The following is a 22,455-nucleotide window of genomic DNA, read 5'->3' as shown; positions in this document are numbered from 1 at the left end:
TCATAATCACTAGTTAACTACACATGGTTGATGATCATGCATTGCGTATAATCTGACAGAGCATACAAGCATACAAGTATCTAAGTATCTGACTGAGCGGTGAAAGGCAGAAGCAGACGAGTAAACATTAATTCAAACAGCACTTTCGTGCGTTTTGCCAGCAGCTCTTCGTTGTGCGTCAAGCATTGCGCTGTTTATGACTTCAAGCATATCAACTCCCGAGATGAGGCTGGTGTAACCGAAGTGAAATGGCTGGCTAGTTAGCACGCGCTAATAGCGTTTCAAACGTCACTCGCTCGTTCTGAGCCTTGGAGTGGTTGTTTCCCTTGCTCTGCATGTGTAACGCTGCTTTGAGGGTGGCTGTTGTCATTGTGTTCCTGGTTTGAGCCCAGGTAGGAGCGAGGAGAGGGACGGAAGCTATACTGTTACACTGGCAATACTAAAGTGCATATAAGAACATCCAATAGTCAAAGGTTAATGAAATACAAATGGTATAGAGGAAAATAGTCCTATAATTCCTATAATAACTACAACCTAAAATGTCTTACCTGGGAATAGTGAAGACTCATGTTAAAAGGAACCACCAGCTTTCATATGTTCTCATGTTCTGAGCAAGGATTGTTAACGTTAGTTTTCTTACATGGCACATATTGCACTTTTACTTTTCTTCTCCAACACTTTATTTTTGCATTATTTAAACCGAATTGAACATGTTTCATTATTTGTTTGCGGCTAAATATATTTTAATGATGTGTTATATTAAGTTAAAATAAGTGTTCATTCAGTATTGTTGTAATTGTCATTATTACAAATAAATAAAAATAAATAAAATCAGCTTTTTTGGTCCTCAAATAATCGGTATCGGCGTTGAAAAATCATAAATCGGTCAACCTCTATTATGAAGTGCTTTGAAAAGGCTGGTTAAGGATCATATCACCTACACCTTACCGGACACCCTAGACCCACTTCAATGTGCATACCACACCAATAGATCCACACTGCCCTATCCCATCTGGACCAGAGAAATACCTGGACCAGAGGAATACTGTTCATTGACGACAGCTTAGCATTCATCAGCATAGTACCTGCCAAGCACATCATTAAGCTTGGGGCCCCGGGTCTGAACCACGCCTTGTGCAACTGGGTCTTGAACTTCCTGACGGGCCTCCCCCAGGTGGTGACTGTAGGAAACAACACCTCCACGACACTGATCCTCAACACAGGGGTCCCTGTTCACCCATGACTGCATGGCCACGCACACCTCCATCATCAAGTTTGCAGACGATACAACAGTAGTAGGTCTGATTACCAACAATGACAAGACAGCCTACAGGGAAGGATGGGAGGGCCCTGGCGGAGTGGTGCCAGGAAAATAACCTCTCGCAATAAAACGAAGGAGCAGACCGTGGACTTGTGGCAGAGGGAGCACGCCCCCATCCACATCAATGGGACCACAGAGAAGGTGAAAAGCTTCAAGTTCCTCAGCGTACAATCTGAAATGGTCCACCCACACAGACAGTGTGGTGAAGGCAACAGCGCCTCTTCAACCTCATGGGGCTGAAGAAATTAGTCTTGGCCCCTAAGACCATCAAACTTTTACAGATGCTGTCAGGCTGTTTCACCACCTGGTACGGCAACTGCACCGCCCACAACCGCAGGGGTCTCCAGAGGGTGGTGCGGTCTGCCCAACGCATCACCGGGGGCACACTGCCTGCCCTCCAGGACACCTACAGCACCCGACGTCACAGGAAGACCAAAAAGATCATCAAGGACATCAACCACCCGAGCTGCGGCCTGTTCACCCCACTATCATCCAGAAGGTGAGGTCAGTACAGGTGCATCAAAGCTGGGACCGAGAGACTGAAAAACACCTATCTTAAGGCCATCACACTGTTAAATAGCCCTCCACCTTAGAGGCTGCTGATTTGAGTGTTATGTCACGGTGGTAATTAGCTCAACTTGAGGGCTGCTATGAACATCATCCAGCTCATTTTGCACACATGAAATCGGGTGTGTTAGTGCCAGTCTGGAACAAAAGCCTGAACACCCTGCGGCTCTCCAGGACACTAGTTGCCCACCCCCGGCTTAACTAAAAGGCACCGATTTGTCCATTGAGAGAGTACAGTAGAGACCGCAGAGATCAATCAGGTTTATGCATTAATCAATACACACAGACAACCACACTCACATGTGCTGTGCAGATCCTCTGGAAGTGCCTGGAAGAGCGGTTCAGGCACGCAAGAAAGGAGAGAGATACCAATTCATGGAGCTGGCTGAGCATTACATTTGAATATTATTTTACATGGAAGCCCTTTACATTAGACCTGGTTATGCAAGACCTGTGCATTTGGCTAGCCCGCAGGCGCACGGAGTCGCTAGAGTGCGATGATCCAAGTAAAGCCCTCCGGCCAAACCCTCCCCTAACTCGGACGATGCTGGGCCAATTGTGCGCCGCCCTATAGGACTCCAGATCCCTGCCGGTTGTGATACAACCAGGACTCGAACCCAGGTCTGTAGTGACGCCTCTAGCACTGCGGTGCAGTGCCTTAAATGCTGACCATACCACTCGCGTCGCAAAATAAATTTCACACCTACATATTGTTCAAGCATTGCACACACACTGCATGTGCGCATCAACTAGCATCTGCATAGCCTGCCGCTAAAAATAGAACTTGGTTCTATTTGTGGCGCTTGATGCACTGCAAGCCCCGCCTCTCCCATCGGTGTTTAGGAGCATATACCCACGTGGGTAATTGAATGATGAATTGAGGTCCACACTCCAGTCCAGTTGGTGGTGGTAATTCACCTTGAAGTTAGTTGCCAACCACCATATAAAGTCTAAAGAAGAAGAAGAAGCCTGAAGGAGGAGAGATTACTAGAAATGAATTCTGTTTACCCTTTTATCTGTATATTAAATTGTATAGTAGAGGACCTTGTGCATTTCAGGTAAAATAACAACCCCAATGTTTATATCCGAGGATAAATTAGCTTGCAACTGCAAGCTAGTTAGCTAAATTGCCAGAAATAGTTGCTTATCGACTGGTCCCCAAATCAATATAATTGGATCAGAGTTCGTTTTCATATTTCAACCTGCGTGTCCTGATCGCGTCTTGTGTGGGTGGACAAAATCAACATGGCGATGGTCTGGTCAGCATGCTAGTCCGCAGCGCCACTTGGGAGGCCCCAAAGTGCTGTGTTTAATGGAAGCGAAGGAACAAAACAGAGGAAATTACAGAAGCAGGAACAGGTTTCTCATCATCAGATGAGGCTGTTCAGCCGTATGCCTGTAGAGAGAGATAAGGACCCCCCCTCCTTCTCAAATGCCACATGCATACATCAACTACCACCAACCGCCGCTGTTACCATGGCACCCAGCGCTGTACATGCTAATCAGCTGGCCACCCCGGTGAGGTAGGTACTACGCGATTATAGTTATTTGGGTTGCAAAGATTAGGATGTGCACACAAACACACACACAAGGTTTGGGCGGTATCCAGATGATCAGATCGTCATACCCGTCCTCAATTTACGTTATTACCGTCTTAGTATACACGGGGGTGCCAAAAACGCAAAGAAAGCAATCTGGTAATAGATGCCCAATGGGCTAACAAAATGTGCACAAATAATAGCGAATTTCCATGAAGGCTGCTAGGTAAAACATGCTAATGAGTGCAAAATAAACAACTTGCAAAGACTGGCAATCCAGCCAATAAAGTTTTACATATATTAGGTAGAAAATATAGAATGTAATTTTTGGTATGTTTGGACAATTACAAAATAATGTGAAAAAGAGAAATTGTGGAAATGAACAAAAAGTTGATGCATGCTTGTCTGAAGGAAGAACAGTGCTGGCTTTGGAGAAGCATGTGTACACGCTGTGTCTGTTTGGACTCTGGAGTAATTAGGGCAACAGGCCTGCCTGCTTCTTGTTTCCTCTGACACCAATGTGTCGGACAGTACTTTGTCCAGTGGAGCCAGGCTATTTTTCTCTGGTAAAATGCAAATGAACTTTAATCAAAACATTAAGAATTGTAGCTAGCTACCTTCTTTCTATGATAAACATTCAAAATAAATACAGTTGAAGTCGGAAGTTTACATTCAACAATTCCACAAATTTCTTGTTAACAAACTATAGCTTTGGAAAGTCGGTTAGCACATCTACATTGTGCATGACAAGTAATTTTTCCATCAATTGTTTACAGAGATTATTTCACTTATAATTCACTGTATCACAATTCCACTGGGTCAGAAGTTTACATACACTAAGTTGACTGTGCCTTTGAACACTTGTTAAAATTCCAGACAATGATGTCACTGCTTTAGGAAGCCTCTGATAGGCTAATTGACATCATTTGACTCAATTGGAGGTGTACCTGTGGATGTGTTTCAAGGCCTACCGTCAAACTCAGTGCCTCCTTGCTTGACATCATGAGAGAAACAAAATAGCAGCCAAGACCTCTGTCAATGACCTCTGTCATTGCCAACAAAGGGTATATAACAAAGTATTGAGATAAACTTTTGTTATTGACCAAATACTTATTTTCCACCATAATTTGCAAATAAATTCATTAAAAATCCTACAATGTGATTTTCTGGATTTTTTTTTTCTCATTTTGTCTGTCATAGTTGAAATGAACCTATGATGAAAATTACAGGCCTCTCATCTTTTTAAGTGGGAGAACTTGCACAATTGGTGGCTGACTAAATACTTTTTTGCCACACTGTAGCGTAACACTTCTACTGTCATTGGATGAACATGATGCTATTTTCTGCCTAATATATGTGGCACTAATATATTTTCTGTGAAGTGAAACTATAGTTGCACATCCCTGATCACTCTATTAAAGCAAAAAAACACATTTGACGATCACTATAAAACAACCTCAATGCACAGCTGGACTCACCTTCTCCTGCTTTCTCCAGATGTGCTACTTACAAACACATGACAGGGTAAGCTTCATAATGTAAAATAATGTGACAGGTGAAATGAAGAACACAATCTGCTTTAAAAAAAATAAAATAGTAGCTACAAATATTTAAATTGATTGAAAAAAATAAAGATATTTCAACGGAATTGAAAAACCATCCCATTTCCAAATACCTTGGTATACCGCCCAAGGCAAGCATATACACACACCTCCCCCACGTCCCAGCAAGTGGTAAAATAATATCCATCTGCCCATTCTCTCCCTTTGGCCCTACACAGGTGGGTGGGTGATATATCACTGCCTACTCCTTGCCAACACACTCCCACGCACAGTACATGAGTGTGTAGGTGTGTGTGTGAGAGCCTATAACAATGCTGAGTACCATTGCATCCCACTGAATAAGCCCCTAGTATGACAGGGCCAGCTCACGCCCCATGACAGACCTTGACAGAGCCTACTGCACGAGGCATTTACTGTCCTCTCTAATGTAAGCCCTGAGGAATGTGTGTGTAAAGAGAGAGTTTGAAGAGAGAGAGAGAGAGAGTGTGGGTGTGGGTTATGTAATGTCCATCCAGCCACCACATCCATACATCAGTATTCTTCACAGAAAATAGAGTGAACTGCACTCACTCTGCACTGGAGGAGAGGAGGAGGACCGGATTTGATGACCTGCACAGGTGTGAGCAGATAGGGAAATGAGGCTGAGAATGTCTTTTAAAAGAAGCTTTGGTTCTATTAGAATAATGCTAAAGCTACTGTTTTGTCATTTGTCAGTCAGACAGAATGAACACAAGCTATCCTGCTGAACAGGAACACCACGTATCCTGTCTAAAGCAAGACTACGAGGATAGTACGCCGTTTGTTTGTTTGTTTGTAGCAGATTGTCTGACAGCAGCGATATCATCCCAACCTTGACAATCTGACAATCAAGCTTGATGGAAGTTTCTCTACATGCTGGAATGACAGAACAAAATCTCACCGATAGCTGCTTCTCTCTGTATTCAAATCAGAGACTACCAAGCACGCACACTCCAAATCAAACAGAGAAAATATCATTCGTGTGACCCCTACCATCTCCCTCTCGCTTGCTCTTTCTCTCTCCCTCCAAATTTGACATATCTAACAGTCTCTCCCTAAGCTCTCCAGTACAGAATACTGATGTAGGTGAATCAGGTGCAACAGTCAAATGATTCCTCCACCTCTCTTACTCTGAAACAGAGACAGCCGGAGAACAAGAGAGAGAAAGAGACCAAAAGAGATTTCACCTTTATTTTAATGGGGAAGAACAATATGGGGTAGAGGGAGTGAGGGGGTTGCCATAATGTACAATCCAGGATTTACTCTTTCCATAATAGGTCACGACATAAAACACGGTGCTTGGGAGAGAGTGAGTGAGAAAGAGAGAGAGACACTGAACAGCAGTCCTAAAGGGAATTTCCATGTAAAAAGGACCCATGAGCACCAACATGTGAAGTTCATAGGAGCATTTCAAATCTGGTGTCAAATGAAAGCCAAGTCTTTTTTTATTTAGCCATATTAGGGCTGAGCCCAATAGGTTGTTGTCAATAGGTTGTTGGTCGACCAAGATTTTTTAAAGGCCCACGAGACACCGGTCTTACTCATGTCCATCTCAGTGAACTAATCCATTGCGGAGGCCGTGAGGATGGCACCGTCCAAGAAGAAGTGGAGTGTGGCTGCACAATGCACGTCTCTCTCCAGAATGAGCTCTCCTGTCAATTTGTGCACATTCATTGTTTCATAGTGTGAATTGTTTGCGTTTGATTGTTAATGTCTATCAATTCCCCATTACATATAATCACCAGCAGTACATTTACCATTAATTCCAATAATCTTGACTCTACAATCTTTGTTTGGTTAAGGTAATGTCTGTTAATGCATTCAATATATAATTATTCCAGTCTTACCATTCTCATTTTCGGAGTGGACATGTTTGCATTGCGCACTACTTATGCTACACTTGTGAGAAACAAGTTGAGGTTTATTTCATTCCATGTACAAGTTTTGTCAATTTGGTCATTGTATTTTGTTTGGAGCACTCCTGCCAATGTGCAGTAAGGATGTGCACCTGATTACCCATAGAACGCACCACCACAAATGAGCTGTGGAGCTTCTCAAAGTAATGTTTTCTTCTCCTCAAACAGCAAGCAAACTAAGTCTGTTTTTACATCCATTGAGAATGACAATAGTTCCTTAAAGTATTTGACAAATCTTTCCAGCTCTCTCCCTTTTGATAACCACTCAGCGTGAAAGGGAAAAACGTCATGCTTTGATCCAGTGGAAACGTCATAAAATAGGCCGACCTGATTACTTCTATTCCCTTGCGCAAATAGCCTACAGCTGTGTCTGTCCCGAGCTCACTGGCTGGGGAAACTGAGGGCACAGAATATTTTATACCATGTTGCAAGGAGCTTCAGGCCACACCCAAGTTAATAGTTGATTCAATGTGTCAAGTTCATTGTCGAAAGGCTATGCATAGCCAATGTGATTTAAAGGAGATTTTTTTATTTTTAAATCAGGATATTTTCCTCCAGGCTGCAATGTTTTTATTTGATGGCTTTATAGGCTATTTTTACATAATTGGCAATACAATTTTCTTTTTAGGTTTGTATCTTTTTTATTTTGATTAACCACATGACAATGATTGAGAAGACGTTCTTCTAAATTAAATAAAACTGTTCCAAGAAAATGTGCAGTTCGCTTAAAGCATCAAACAAACTCAATGCATAAATGGTTGATTGTTATATTTAGTTTTGGATAAATCATTTGCTTTCTGTAAGTTTCACAAAACTTTGCCTTGTGCTTTGTAATTCCGTTCAAAAACTCACATATCTTTAAGATATTTTCTGATCTCTCCCTCATGAGGGAGGATTAAGAAAGTTCACAGGAGTAAGTCGCTCTGGATAAGAGCGTCTGCTAAATGACTTAAATGTAATGTAATGTAACAAGTAAAAGGTAGACCTACCAATTAGTTAGTGTTTTTACTGATATCAAGATCTTTTATGAATTATCAAGTGATTAAAACTCGTAATTCATTTACCAAATCAGTAACGGAATTACCTAAAAATCTATGCAATTGAATTGGCTACAATGGGAAATCATAGTAGTCACAAAACACAGTTGGGTCACCTGCTACTGTTTTCCCATCCAGTGGCCTACTGTTATGTTCAAATTATAACTGTTGTTTTTTTTCTCTTTCTGTCTTCTGGAGTTCAAAGCAAGACTGAAAATCTGGACAACCCCTCCCTCTCACCCACTCTCCCTCTAGCTGCCGCTCTCTTCTCTCTCTCCAGTTAATGGTACGTCTCCCGGCACCTACCCGCTTTCCATTTACTCTAACAAGCATCCTCACGTACTGACCGACACCGGACGTCCATTAACGTTGAAAAGTAGGTGAAATGTGGTCAGACCAATCCTGGCTGGATCATCATAGATGTCTGTTTCACAAGTTCAGACGTCACAGTACAGTAAAGCACAGTACTGTAAAGTGGAGTACAGTAGAGCACAGTATAATGTACTGTACTCTACTGAACATATCTACTTTACTGTACTCTACTGAACTCTACTGTGATGTCCGAACTTGTGAAATATTGATGACCAAATGTGGTATTGTTTGGGGGCAGAGCTCATTTTAACAGCCACTTTGTAGAACACCCAAATATGCAAAAGCAGCATATTGCATATTTCTACCTTTGTGTAATAATATAATAATAATAATAATATATATCCCATTTAGCAGACGCTTTTGTCCAAAGCGACTTACAAGTCGGCTGGGGCCACTACTTTTACATATGGGTGGCCCCAGCGGGAATCGAACCCACGACGCTTGGCGTTGCAAGCGCCATGCTCTACCGACTGAGCCACACAGGACTATTCAGGATACATCACCATGATCTAATTCCGTTACAGTAAATCCACTTGAAGTGTATTTGAACTACAGTAGGTTATCAAACTCAAGGTGTCATGTTATAGCCAACACTCCATTCTTTTGGAGTTTTTGGAAAATGTGGTCGTAAAAAAAATAAAAAAAAGAGGGACATTTTACCGTAATTCTGTTAGCAAACGTTGCATCTGCACAGTTCTTTCAGTAAACATGTTTTTGTGAAATGTTTTGTATTAATTATTAAAAATGTCCTTGTGCATAGAGTTGTATGGTTTGTTAAAGTTTGAAATCAATGTTTTTTGTTTGGCATACATTTTTAAGAAAAAAATCTGAGTCAAAGCTTAATTCCCTTACTGTGGAATTGCCCTACAGTAGAAATACCAGTCATTTGCTGGCCTTAATCTGGACAATAATTATGCTTCTCTCTCTATGTGAGCGAGCTGAACTTTTGAGAGTAGACACAGTCTTTCTCTTAAACCCGTAGAAGATGAGAAGCCATTTTGTTACCTCACATAAATACTGTAACACCACCTGGCAAAGAGCCAAGAGACAGACACCTCAGGGAGACGAGTGGTGAGGGAGAGAGTGTACCTACAGGGGAAAGGGAAGGGCACTCCATACCGTTTCAATCTTTAATCACACAGAAAAAAAACAAGGAACTCAAATTAGCAGTTTAATGGGTATTTGGTTTAAAGGTGTCACAGCTGGGATCAAACAAACTAATCAAATAGTGACAGATAGGTAGTTTGCTTTCCACATAATAAATCTAGTGTCTAATAAAACGGCCTTAATGGATAGTTTGATCTCCTATTGAACAGTCTGTGTTTGTTCACCTGTGTCTGTCTGTCTGGCCCCAGCTCCCATTCAGTCATGAGGCCCGATTCAAATAACATTATTTATGAAAAAACGGAGTTCAAGGATTTCAAGGGGGAAAAAGTTAATCAGATCGTTCTCAAAATGTTCTTAGTAATTCATAGTTTTATGAACTTGGTAAATATCTTATTTTGTGGCATTGACATTGAAACCAATAAATATACCTATGTTTATAAGGATGATAGGATTTGGCCCACTATAATAAAGTGTTCATATTTCCATTTTATTACATTTATCTGCTATATGGCTCTAGATTATTGTAATTTAGGGGGGGGGGCTCAAACCCTTTATGCACAAAAACAAACGTAATTGTTTCACACATTATAGTCTTCAGACTAGCTATATCAAAAACAAAAATGGATAACCATGAAAAGCACAATAAAAACTTCCGCAAACAAGAGCTTGAAGTGATGGTGGAGGAAATAGCAGCCAGGAAAAGGTTGCTGTTAGGGACACTCCAAAAACTGCAGAGACCAAAAAGAGAGGATGGGCGAGAGTGGCAAAGTAGGTCTCTGGCGTCGGAGGTATGGCAAGGGACAGTGATGATGCCGTAAAAAAGTGGTCCGACATCAAGTCGGCTGCTAAGAAGACGGGAGCTGAGAGATCATTCATGTGGACTAGCTGGTGGAGAAGGCGTTGTACATGGTAAGAGACGATGGTGGTAGAGGGACTGCACGACCGGTAAATTAGGTACCTACGTTTGCTAGCTAACGCGTAACGACATTGCTAACAACGTTAACGTTAGCCAAGTTCTTCTTTGCAAATTGGCGAGTGAACGCTAGTTATTTAATACTTCTTGAATATTGTAATATATTGTTAATTACTAGCTAGCTAGATAATGCGCATTTAATTTGTTTTCTTGCTGTGTTTAAATGTCCGGTAGCCAACTGTTTGTCACAGTGGCGCATGAAAAATGTTCATGGTTACAAAAGTATCCATTCGTCACAAGACAAGGGTTGAGCTGTTCTAATGTTAAGTACATTTCCAAGAAGAAATCCTAAAACATTTTCAAGAATCCAATTTCTTCAACTATTTTCTTAGGGGGGGGAGAATTAAGAATATTTCCAATAACTTAATTGAGGAATAGCAATTTGGCTTAACTTTCTTCATAAGTCTATACTTAAGGAAAAACTGGCAATTAAGACATTTCTTAAGAAGGTTTTGTGAATCCGGACCCTAGAGGTTATCGGGCCTCAAGTCTTAATGAAGGAGAAAGCTAACCCCCTCTCTTATCCCCCCCACTACTCCTCCTCCTCTCTTATCCCCCCACTACTCCTCCTCCTCTCTTATCCCCCCACTACTCCTCCTCCTCTTATCCCCCCCACTACTCCCCCTCCTCTCTTATCCCCCCCCCACTACTCCTCCTCCTTTATCCCCCCCACTACTCCTCCTCCTCTCTTATCCCCCCCACTACTCCTCCTCCTCTCTTATCCCCCCCACTCCTCCTCCTCCTCTCTTATCCCCCCACTACTCCTCCTCCTCTCTTATCCCCCCCCACTACTCCTCCTCCTCTCTTATCCCCCCCCACTACTCCTCCTCCTCTCTTATCCCCCCCACTACTCCTCCTCCTCTCTTATCCCCCCACTACTCCTCCTCCTCTCTTATCCCCCCCACTACTCCTCCTCCTCTCTTATCCCCCCACTACTCCTCCTCCTCTCTTATCCCCCCCACTACTCCTCCTCCTCTCTTATCCCCCCCACTACCCCTCCTCTCTTTTCCCCCCACTACCCCTCCTCTCTTTTCCCCCCCACTACCCCCCCTCTCTTATCCCCCCCCCCCCACTACCCCTCCTCTCTTATCCCCCCCTACCCCTACCCCTCCCTCTCTTATCCCCCCCACTACTCCTCCTCTCTTATCCCCCCCACTACTCCTCCTCTTATCCCCCCCACTACTCCTCCTCTCTTATCCCCCCCACTACTCCTCCTCTCTTATCCCCCCCCCACTACTCCTCCTCTCTTATCCCCCCCTACTCCTCCTCTCTTATCCCCCCACTACTCCTCCTCTTATCCCCCCACTACTCCTCCTCTCTTTCGCTAGACTGCTCTGAATGACTAAATCGTGCCATGCCTTCCGGGAGCATGTAAACAAGGCAGCCAGCACATTGGTTGAGGGAGTGGTGTTGCTGTGCTGTCATTGGCTGTCTGTGATGGGTAGGGGCGGGAGGCTGTGGTCACCAGCACCTGAGGGTTAGACTAGATATTCTACTAGCCATAGTAACAGTCAGAGCCCAGCCCCAGACCACCACTCATACACTCAACTACCCCCATTTCTAATACATTTTAGGGGTCTTAAAAAGTATTAGAAACGCATCAAGACACAATGCTGAAGTAAAGATCAATGCAAACTAATAAACATTTAGTTTAGGATCTTTTTTTCTGCTTTCTTTAAGTTTAAGACATTGCCATGTGCCTTGAAATTCAGTTACTAAAAACCCACATCTTTAAGATATGTTCTGATTTCTCTCCCTGATGGAGGATTATGAAAGTTCACAGTAGTGATAAGTAAAAGGTAGACCTACCACTTCGTTAGTGTTTTTACTGATATCAAATTTATGAATTATTAATTGATTAAAACTCAATATTATTTTACCAAAATCGGTAACCGAATTTCTGCAATTGAATTGGCTACAATGAGAAGGTAGTAGTCACAAACCACAGGTCACCTGCAACTGTCCCTCCTTCACCTGGCATACTGTCATGTTCAGCTCACAAATGTTTGTTTTTTCTTTCTGTTTTCTGGTGGTCAAAGCAAGTCTTGACTCCTTCTCCCCTCCCTACTGTACAGTAGAGAGGTGTGTAGAATAATACCCACACTTAAAGGATTACATATTGCTACCTTTGTGTCCATATTTACGATACATCACCATGAAGAGAATGACATTCATATCCATAATTATGCACTTCTGTGTAGTACAGATCAGAGACCCATGATGAAATTCCATTACTGCAATTCTGTTACTGGGTGTAAATCCACTTCACTTACTGTAGTTCAATAACCAAAATAGATTTTTTCAAACTCAAGGTGTCATGTTATAGATGTCTGCAACCCCATTATTTCTGCAGACATCTTTTGGGAAGACGTGGTCACAAACAACTGAAGGAGATTTTACTGAAATTGTGTTACCAAACTTTGCATCTGCACAGTTCCTCCTGTAAATGTGTTTTTGTAAAATTGGCAGTGTAAATTGTTAAAGAAGTCCTTGCACATAAAGTTCATGTTTGTTTTGTGTTCCGTAACCATAAAATTGCCCATAGATCTGTGTCCGTTTCCCTCTCATTCGCCGAGATTGTTTCCATTCTCATCTCTCAGCAACCCCTCTCCCACCTCTCCTCTCCCACTCAATCCCCACTCCCTAAACCTCTCTCCCTTCTCTCTCTCTCCTTAGTTAACCTCTTACACTTATGGTGGCGCTATTTCATTTTTGGAAGAAAAACGTTCCCGTTTTAAACAAGATATTTTGTCACAAAAAGATGCTCCACTATGCATATAATTGCTACTGTTCGAAAGAAAACACTCTGACGTGTCCAGAAATACAAATATCTTCTCTGTGCGTGCCCTTTAACGTGAGCTTCAGGCAAAACCAAGATGACTTGGCATCCAGGAAATGACAAGGATTTTTGAGGCTCTGTCTTTCATGATCTCCTTATATGGCTGTGAACGCAAGAGGAATGAGTCTGCCCTTTCAGTCGTTTCCCCAAGGTGTCTGCAGCATTGTGACGTATTTGTAGGCAGATCGTTGGAAGATTGACCATAAGAGACCACATTTACCACGTGTCCGCCCGGTGTCCTGCGCCGAAATTGGTGCGCAAAAGTCACCTGCCAGTATTTTTCCATGGGGCACAGAGAGAGAAGCAAGCTTCCACGAACTGCATGTCAATGAAGAGATATGTGAAAAAACACCTTGAGGATTGATTCCAAACAACGTTTGCCATGTTTCGGTCGATATTATGTAGTTAATCCGGAAAAAGTTTCACGTTGTAGGTGACTGCATTTTCGGTTCGTTTCGGTAGCCAGGCGCAATGTAGAAAACGGAACGATTTCTCCTACACACAGACGCTTTCAGGAAACACTGCGCATTTGGTATGTGGCTGGGAGTCTCCTCATTGAAAACATCAGAAGCTCTTCAAAGGTAAATGATTTTATTTATTTGGTTATCTGGCTTTTGTGAAAATGTTGCGTGCTACATGCTACACAAAATGCTATGCTAGCTTTGCATACTCTTACACAAATTAGTCAATTTCTATGGTTCAAAAGCATATTTTGAAAATCTGAGATGACAGTGTTGTTAAGAAAAGGCTAAGCTTGAGAGCAAACGCATTATTTTAATTTTATTTGCGATTTTCAGAAATCGTTAACGTTGCGTTATGCTAATGAGCCTGAGGCTTAGTCACAATCCCGGATCCGGGATGGGGAGTTTCAAGAGGTTAAATCTCTCATTAATTTTCTTTCTCACATGCACCAACATTACATGCCCCAAGCCCTGTTGTTTCAGTTGATTTAGTATGGGAAGGGATGTGCTACAGATTACAAGGCCCAGCCCCATTCCTCACCAAGCACCAGCACAAACAGACATCCAGGACAAGAGACAGAGGCTGATGCTGGAGGAGAACACATCTCATTCTTTATCCCTATGCACTGAGCCATCACCTACAAGACCACAGTACTGCTACGTATTGCTTTACGTTCAATCAAATGAACAGTTACAGCACCTTCAGGAAGTAGTCACACCCCTCAACTTTTTCCACTTTGTGAAATTACAGCCGGTTAAAATATATTAAAATGTACATTTTGTGTCACTGATCTACACACTCACACAATAGCCCATAATGTCACAGTGGAATTAAGTTTTTATACATTTTTACAAATTATTAAAAAATGAAATGCTGAACTGCCTTAAATCAATAAGTATCCAACCTCTTATGGAAAGCCTAAACTTCAGGAGTAGAAATGTGCTAAACAAGTCAGATAAGTTGCATGGATTAATTGTGTGCGATAAATGGTGTTTACCATGATTTATTCATGACTGCCATCTCTGTATCCCACACATAGAATTACAGTGCCTTCGGAAAGTATTCATACCCCTTACGGATTCTACATTGTTGTTACAGCCTGAATTTTCTCACTACACACAACACGTTTTTAAATTAAAACACAGAAATATCAAATTTACATAAGTATTCACACCCGAGCCAATACTTTGAAGCACCTTTGACAGCGATTACAGCTGTGAGTCTTTCTGGGTAAGTCTCTAAGAGCTTTCCACACCTGGATTCTGCAACATTAGCCCATTAATCTTATCAAAATCCTTCAAGCTCTATCAAGTTGGGTGTCTAGCAATGATCAACAACCATTTTCAGGTCTTGCCATAGATTTTCAAGTAGATTTAAGTCGACTGTAACTCAGCCACTCAGGAACATTCAATGTCATCTTGTTAAGTAACTCCAGTGTAGATTTGGTCTTGCGTTTTAGGTTATTGTCCTGCTGAAAGGAGAATTCATCTCCCAGTGTCTGGTAAAAAGCAGACTGAACAAGGCTTTCCTCTAGGATTTTACCTGTGCTAAGCTTCATTTCCATTTAATTTTTAACTGAAAAACTCCCCAGGCCTTAATGATTACAAGCATACCCAGTAATGTGTTGGATTTGGCCAAAACATAAAACTTTGTATTCAGGACAAAACGGTGAATGGCTTGGAAGGAGAGGAAGGAAACTATACTAAACTAAATGACAAAGTGAAAAGAAGGAAGCCTGTACAACATGCATCCTGTTTGCGATAAGTCCCCAATGTAATACTGCAAAGAATGTGGCAAAGAAATTAACTTCTTGTCCTGAATATAAAGCATTATGTTTGGGGGAAATCCAACACAGAGTACCACTTCACTCTTTATTATCAAGCATGGTGGTGGTTGCATCATGTTATGAGTATGCTTGTCATCGGCAAGGACTATGGAGTTTTTGGGATCGATAAAAAGAAAAGGAATAGAGCTAAGCACAGGCAAACTTCTAGAGGAAAACCTGGTTCAGACGACTGCTTTCCACCAGACACTGGGAGACAAATCCCCCTTTCAGCAGGACATTAACATAAAATGCTAGGCCAAATCTACACTCGAGTTACTTACCAAGAAAACCTTGAATGTTTCTGAGTTGCCTAGTTACAGTTTTGACTTAAATCAGCTTGAAAATGTATGGGAAGACTTGAAAACGGCTGTCTAGCAATAAACAACTTGACAGAGCTTGAAGGATTCTAAAAATAATTGAGAAAGGATAAAGGGAACGGAGGGTAATGGACGTGCTTTACACAGTAGGAACTAAATCTATTCAAATCCATATTATCTTGTCTATCTAAATCAATGTAAGAGCCAATATACCGTACACAAACAGAGGTGGAGTTCACAATCAGACATGATAAACTGGGTGGTTCGAGCTCCGAATGCTGATTGTCTGAAAGCCGTGGTATATCAGACCGTATACCACGGGTATGACAAAACATGTATTTTTACTCTTCTAAATACGTTGGTAACCAGTTTATAATAGCAATAAGGCACCTCGGGGGGGTTGTGGTTTATGGCCAATATACCACGGCTAAGTGCTGTATCCAGACACTCAACGTTGTGCCGTGCGTAAGAACAGCCCTTAGCCGTGGTATATTCGCAATATATCACACCCCCTCAACATAATTCAGAGCCACTGTGGGAGCTGTAGGTCCCTTTCAAGGCTGTGGAGGCCCAATCTAAAACATGATAGGCAGTGTGGCGAGCTCGTCAAGGGATCTGTTCTGTGGTCGGGACCCGATTGATGTGTTTGGAAACACAATCAGGCTCCAGTCCATCTGCAGTGGACCAACTGATCTGGACCCACACCCCACAACACAATATGGAGTGGGGCTGTTCTTTTCCCGAGATAGCAATACGTTCAGATCATTTTTGCAGGAATGAATGTGATGAATGCGCTATACACCTTCAGCTAGTATTATTTTACCCTCACTCCTCTCTGCCCCCTTTCACATCTTTCGCTCTAGTTTCTGGGAAGCTCTCCAAAATCATTTTGTTTTCCCCATTTGCTGATCCCTGCGAGCCAAACACACACATCCTGATGCCCAGAAACACTCTAACAACCACCATTAAACACTCTGCCCTTTAAGCATCAGGGGCTAGTGCGCTGCTAACACAATGGATCCACACATGGGCGTAAATAGGGCTGCAGAGACTCCCATTATTTTCTTGGCGAACTCCTAGAAGTAGGATCTATTCCCTCTATGTTAGCACCAACCCACTCAGTTCAACCCACAGAACAAGCTCATAATTAGGTAGGCCGCTGATGTTAGCACTTCTATTGTGGGCTGGACATTGGCTTCATAACGAGGCACTCAGACCTAAGTCCTAGTATTGCATCCTCTATAGGAGAGACAAATGTAGCAGCAAAAGCAGTTTGAGGGTGACATAAGCTAAGCCATATTTTATACTGGAAAGCCACTTAGTCCCCATTTCAGAAACCAACCAACTTCCCGCCCCACTCATTCATTGCCACACAGCACTCCATCCACTTTCACATGGAATGACCCTGTGGGGAGTGTATTAACTGAACCCAAGATCAGCCTAACATACAGTAGCTCGAAAGCTTCTCTCATACTGCATAGGCTCCAAACCCTGCTTCATAAACAAGCCTCCACTCAAATCGCTACAGCCAAAGACAATAGGATAATTGTACAGAATCAGAGTTCAACAGCAGCCACAAGGAGATGAAACCTCAGTGGCATGTTCACATCTGAAAATACCTCGAAACACCATGTAACGTACTAGGGATTACAAATTAACCTCTGCTGGGACTCTAATAGGTGATATTACTACACAACCACCCAGGATGGCCTGATTTAGCCTGCACCCTGGCATCCCAGTGGCGTGATGACTGGCATCCCAGTGGGCAGTCCGGGCAGACGCACTACAGGCAGCTGGCTGTAGCTGTACAACTGGCACAACAGTGGCACTGCCAGCCAATCTGCCCCCTCTGCCTCTTGATAAGTGTGTGGCGCTAAAACCCAAGTTAGCCTTCCCTGCAGTGACTAGGATTATGGGGGTATGTGTGTGTCCTCTGCTGCCATATTGAAGGCTCTTACATAATCTCTATCCCTTGATGTTTTGCTTCAGCATCAACGTGACATTACAGTAGTTTAGGGAATGTTTCTGGAGAGGTCTCTAAATATATATTATACTGGACCCGTACGGTTGGCTTGGGCGTCGAGCTCAAGGGACAATACTGGAGACGAGACACAAACCATTCCCAGTGCTCATATGGATGGAAATAGCATATTCAATTTAACTGTTACAAGAACAAGCTATTCAGGTAGTTACAACAAATGACAAGCTGCTAATGCTAGCCTAGGCTATATATTGGTACAGCCATGTCTGGCTGTGCATCGTATTGTACCCAAGGAGTGTCCAAGTGCATGTGTAAGCTGTCAGAGACAATTGGTCTCTGAGCTGACTGGTGACTCTGACAGAGGAGGGGAGACGTCTTGGAACTTTCTCTGAAGAGAGAGGAAGATATTTGTATGAATGAGTGATAAGTGTGTGTGTGTGTGTGTGTGTGACAATGAGAGTGCGCGACAGTGGAACCGCCTCGGGTACCTCCTACTACCCACCACTCTGTGTTAACATGTCATGTTTCATACTGACTATCATTAGACACAGAGGGGCCTGGCTGGCCGGGCCAAGATTGGTGCAGTAAATGAAGCTAACCAATAAACACTGGAGTACAAAATATCACCACAACGTGAGTGTGATTTACTGCAACATTCATCATGACCAACACCCTCACCTGTCCACTAGATCTGTCTCTCAACTCATGACAAGCCATAAGAGGAGGAGCAACTATAAAGGGAGGATGGAGAGATGAATGGAAGGAACATGCATAGCCTTCAATATAATGGAAGTAGCCCTCAAGATAATCTAACAATGTCTAGGGATATCTGAGTCAACACGGTCTCCTGTTGTGCTAATATTCCTTCATTGGAAGTTCTTTGTTTGCAGTCTAACCTATTCACAAAGGGAACGCGACGTGTAAATGACACATTCATTGTGTTATTTTGTCAGCGCTGCTGCCAAAGGAGACCATTCAATCAATCACTGGCTGCTCGGCACTTCACTCTGACCCATATTCATTATTAGACAAACATCGGTCTCATAATGTCTTTCAAATGTGGTCTATATTTTTCCATCTATTTTAGTAGGTAGGCTAACTTGCCCCAAGGAATAGGGGGGAAAAATGAACACAATTGTAAAAAAATAATAATAATTTGCATCATTGTTTGTGATGCTCTGTGTCCAGCATGGCAGGTTCTCAGATGAAGTCAGACACAAAGCGTTACCTGGCCGCCAACAGATCGTTTCCTTGGTAAACCCATTTGGCCTGATAATATGGTACTTTATGCTCTTAGCCCCCCCACCCAATTGCTAAAACCCCTCCACCAACCCCGCTCTTCTCCATCGCTCCCACAGTTCCTCTGTCAGCCCCAGAAGGGGCGGATTAAGTGAAAACAGCAGAACAAACAACAACAAGCTGTTACATAACCTAATCTCTACTTCTCTGAGAAAAGACTGAATCACGACACACTCACGTAAGGGTAACTCATCTAAATGTGTGTGTGTCACGACTCATTTTCCCCAGTTAATGTAGCTCTACAGGCAGCATGTATCAGTGCTCCCATCACTGTCCAGTCAAGTGTACAAATCACACACACCATAGAATCCTGAGTTAATACAAACTACATCTTCTGTACATATTTAGAATATCCTAATCCGAAATGGAAAAATACATTAAATCATGATAATTCATGATCACAGTCATGTTCTAAACCAGTGTTTTGGCAGGTAGTAGGTTGGGCTACTTACAGGATAAAGAAAACATCCATTCACAGAAACTGTACAATAAAGACACTGACCACAGTGAAACATCGACATGGATAAAACCAGTGGAATGGATTCATCTCTATCAGCACGTGTGTCCTGGTTACAAAAGTACATGGCGTTCTCTCTGCAATCAACACGGAGTCTATCGGCCCAAGTTGGTTAAATATGCTCCGATTTGAGCTCTTCAAATGGTGGAAGATAATTTGAGTGATTTCAGTGCAGAATTGCATTGTTTTGAATGTGTATTAGGATATTTAATTCAAATTTCATGTTTCTGAATGTGTAACACACAAGTTGTATTTCATGATTTGAAACTGAACTGAATATTGCATTATTTTAAAAATATGAGACTTTTATGCATTTGTAAACTTGATACCAAGACAATGAATGCAATATTTACCATATTGAAACTGAACACATAAATATTACATTTGAATATTCAATTGAAATCAAATTTTGAAACGAAATGCAATATTCAGTCGATTCAGTTTCAAATCATGAGATACAAGTTCAATTTATGAATTGAATGATTCAATGTGATATACAGCTCTGTACACACACACACACACACACACTTTAGATTAATGAGCAAAACAGTGCTCCTGGAAGGTGAAATAACATGTAGGACTGGGGTGTCTGGTTATGGGTGACTACAGTGATGGACTCTAATTGGGAGCGGTGACTAAACACAAAGTGTGCTCGCCGTGTGTCTCTGGTCCGAACGTGATCAGACATCTCAGCTCCAAGAAGGGGGTGGATGGGGGCTGGAAGGGGAGTGAGGAGATGGAGGAAGAGAGGAGTAGAGAGTGATACATACTGCTGTAGAGCGTATCTATCCAAGAGAGTCGGGGGAGGCCACGAGTGCTCAGGGGCTCCATCCTCCTAGCAACGATTCCTGTTAAAAAAACAACCTCCTTTCCCTTTCTGTTCTTCTTCTTTTTCACAGGTGAAAAGCAGTCGTCATCTCGCGCAACAAAAGACCAGCAAAAACAAACACTTTGGGTCCAACAGGCGTACGGACAGAGAGAACAGGAGAATAAACGAGTGTCCAGCCCTCTGCTTTAATGGTTGCTCTCAGACTGAGCTCCAACGACAGGCAGAGAAAACAAACCGACAGGCTAGAGACGGTCACAGCCAACCGTTGCTAGGGAAGAGGGAAAGCTCTCTCGCTCCCTTTTGCTCGCTCACTCCCACCCCCTCTTTCTATCTCTCGAGCATGCACGCACAGCTCCTCTTGCTCAGTCTTCCAAGTCCCTCTCTCTCCTTGTGTGTTCTCTTCCTCTGAATGTCTCTTGCTCTGGTATGAGCACATCAACATCAGAAACTCCACATGACGTTTCTATGTCATGTCTTTTTTCAGGGACAAGGAGACAAACAAAAACAGACCTGTCTCTCTCTCTCTCAAGAGGTTGCATTAGCACAGTTTTCTGTACTGTAATACTCTGGTACAGCCTGTGTACTAATGGACAAGGAAGACTAGCCTGTGTGTCCTAATGTGTTTCTGAATGGCTCCACAAATACACCCCTCTCCTGACTGGACAAGACATGTGCTGTTGGCTGTACAGTATTGGCCAGTACTAAAGACACCACTACCAGCTTGTGATTAGGGCAGGAACAATACCAGTATCGCGATACTCGTTAGTAGTGTGACAAGGAAACAAAACATGAAGCAGATTTAAGTTGTTTAGGAAAACAGCCCTAATGTTAAAAACAAATCATTGTGTTGTCATCCAGTCACGTATTTATTTTCCAAGCTATAGCACACAATATGTTACATACAGCAGATGTTTAAAGGACCAAAGAATTGTCTACTTCATCTTTCCATTTTTGCCATGGATTGTTTTGGGGCGATATTGGTATCGTCACAGTCCAATCTGTGATATGGAGCGATGCAGATCAACCATGTGTTGTAACCGGTTTCTGAGACTGATGGTGTTCGGAAGTGATGGGGGCAGAGGGGTTGTTGTGATCGTGTCAGAGACAAGAGACTAGTTTGTGTGTGTGTGTGTCTCCAGACTGACTCTCTGGGACACTGCTGTGGGGGAGAGAGAGATCAGAGGGGAGAGCATGAAAGAGATATGAAAATAAAAGGAAGTGTACAACAGATGACAGTAAAAGGGCCAGAGAGATGTGGGTGTAGAGAAGGGTAGTGCTGAAAACAATAGAACAAGAGGTAGAGAAAGGGAGGGGCAGATGGCTCTGTCATCTTTTCTCTTCTCCATTCCCGTGACAACGAGCCCTATCATCCTCACTGTTCGGCTGACCCCCCCCTTCGTACTAGAAACAGACACACTTTCGGAATCAAATTAAAAAGACCCTCCTGTTAGCAGGAGTGTCTCTCTCTCCTGTTCTTCGCCAAGTAAACCTAGCAAACCAGTGACCATCACTACATGTCCCGGCTCCTCACACACTACTGTAGTAGTAATAGTAGTTTTGGTAAATCTCATGTGTGTGTGTGTGTGTGTCTGACATCTCCACAGAGACACAGAATTGAGTGGGATCATTAGAGGGAACTGAGAATCACAACAGCAGTACACACACACCGCAAACTTGATATTCACCAAAATTCAGTTAACCACCAATACGCACCGCTCAATGTCCTTCAGCATGGCCACGGATACAGACTGCAGTTGTTCAGGCTTGTAGCAGAAAATAAAAATCTGACAGTGTCAGGCCTTTAACATTGAGGGATCACTGTTCACAAGCCGCTCTCCTCCCTAACAATAACAAACCAATTAACTGTGTGTGTGTGTGTGTGTGTGTGTGTACAGAGATCTTAAAGTCATGCATCACAAAGACCCTCTGAAGTGCTCCCTCTTCCCTCCACCCCCTTTTTACTTTCAACCCCCAA

General features: G+C 42.7%; 1 protein-coding gene across 4 annotated transcripts in view; it reads right to left on the bottom strand.

Annotated features, from left to right (window-relative positions):
* LOC135548594 (active breakpoint cluster region-related protein-like) overlaps positions 1-22,455 on the bottom strand; it is a 229,614-nt gene that overhangs the window by 175,554 nt on the left and 31,605 nt on the right. Inside the window, exon 1 of one of the 4 annotated variants that reach the window (XM_064978352.1) lies at positions 20,422-21,163. The exons of 2 other annotated variants lie outside the window; for them this stretch is intronic. In XM_064978352.1, coding sequence (XP_064834424.1) covers positions 20,422-20,482 — 61 coding nt within the window. In that variant the 5' untranslated portion in view covers positions 20,483-21,163. Of the gene's footprint in view, positions 1-20,421; positions 21,164-22,455 lie in introns of those variants that run through there. One more of the 4 variants, XM_064978353.1, reaches the window with a different exon arrangement.

This window comes from Oncorhynchus masou, chromosome 11 (genome assembly GCF_036934945.1).
Source record: "Oncorhynchus masou masou isolate Uvic2021 chromosome 11, UVic_Omas_1.1, whole genome shotgun sequence".
In the NCBI taxonomy this organism is placed as follows: domain Eukaryota; kingdom Metazoa; phylum Chordata; class Actinopteri; order Salmoniformes; family Salmonidae; genus Oncorhynchus; species Oncorhynchus masou.
The sequence above is the reverse complement of the archived record's forward strand: the minus strand, read 5'-3'. Positions and strand labels throughout refer to the sequence as shown.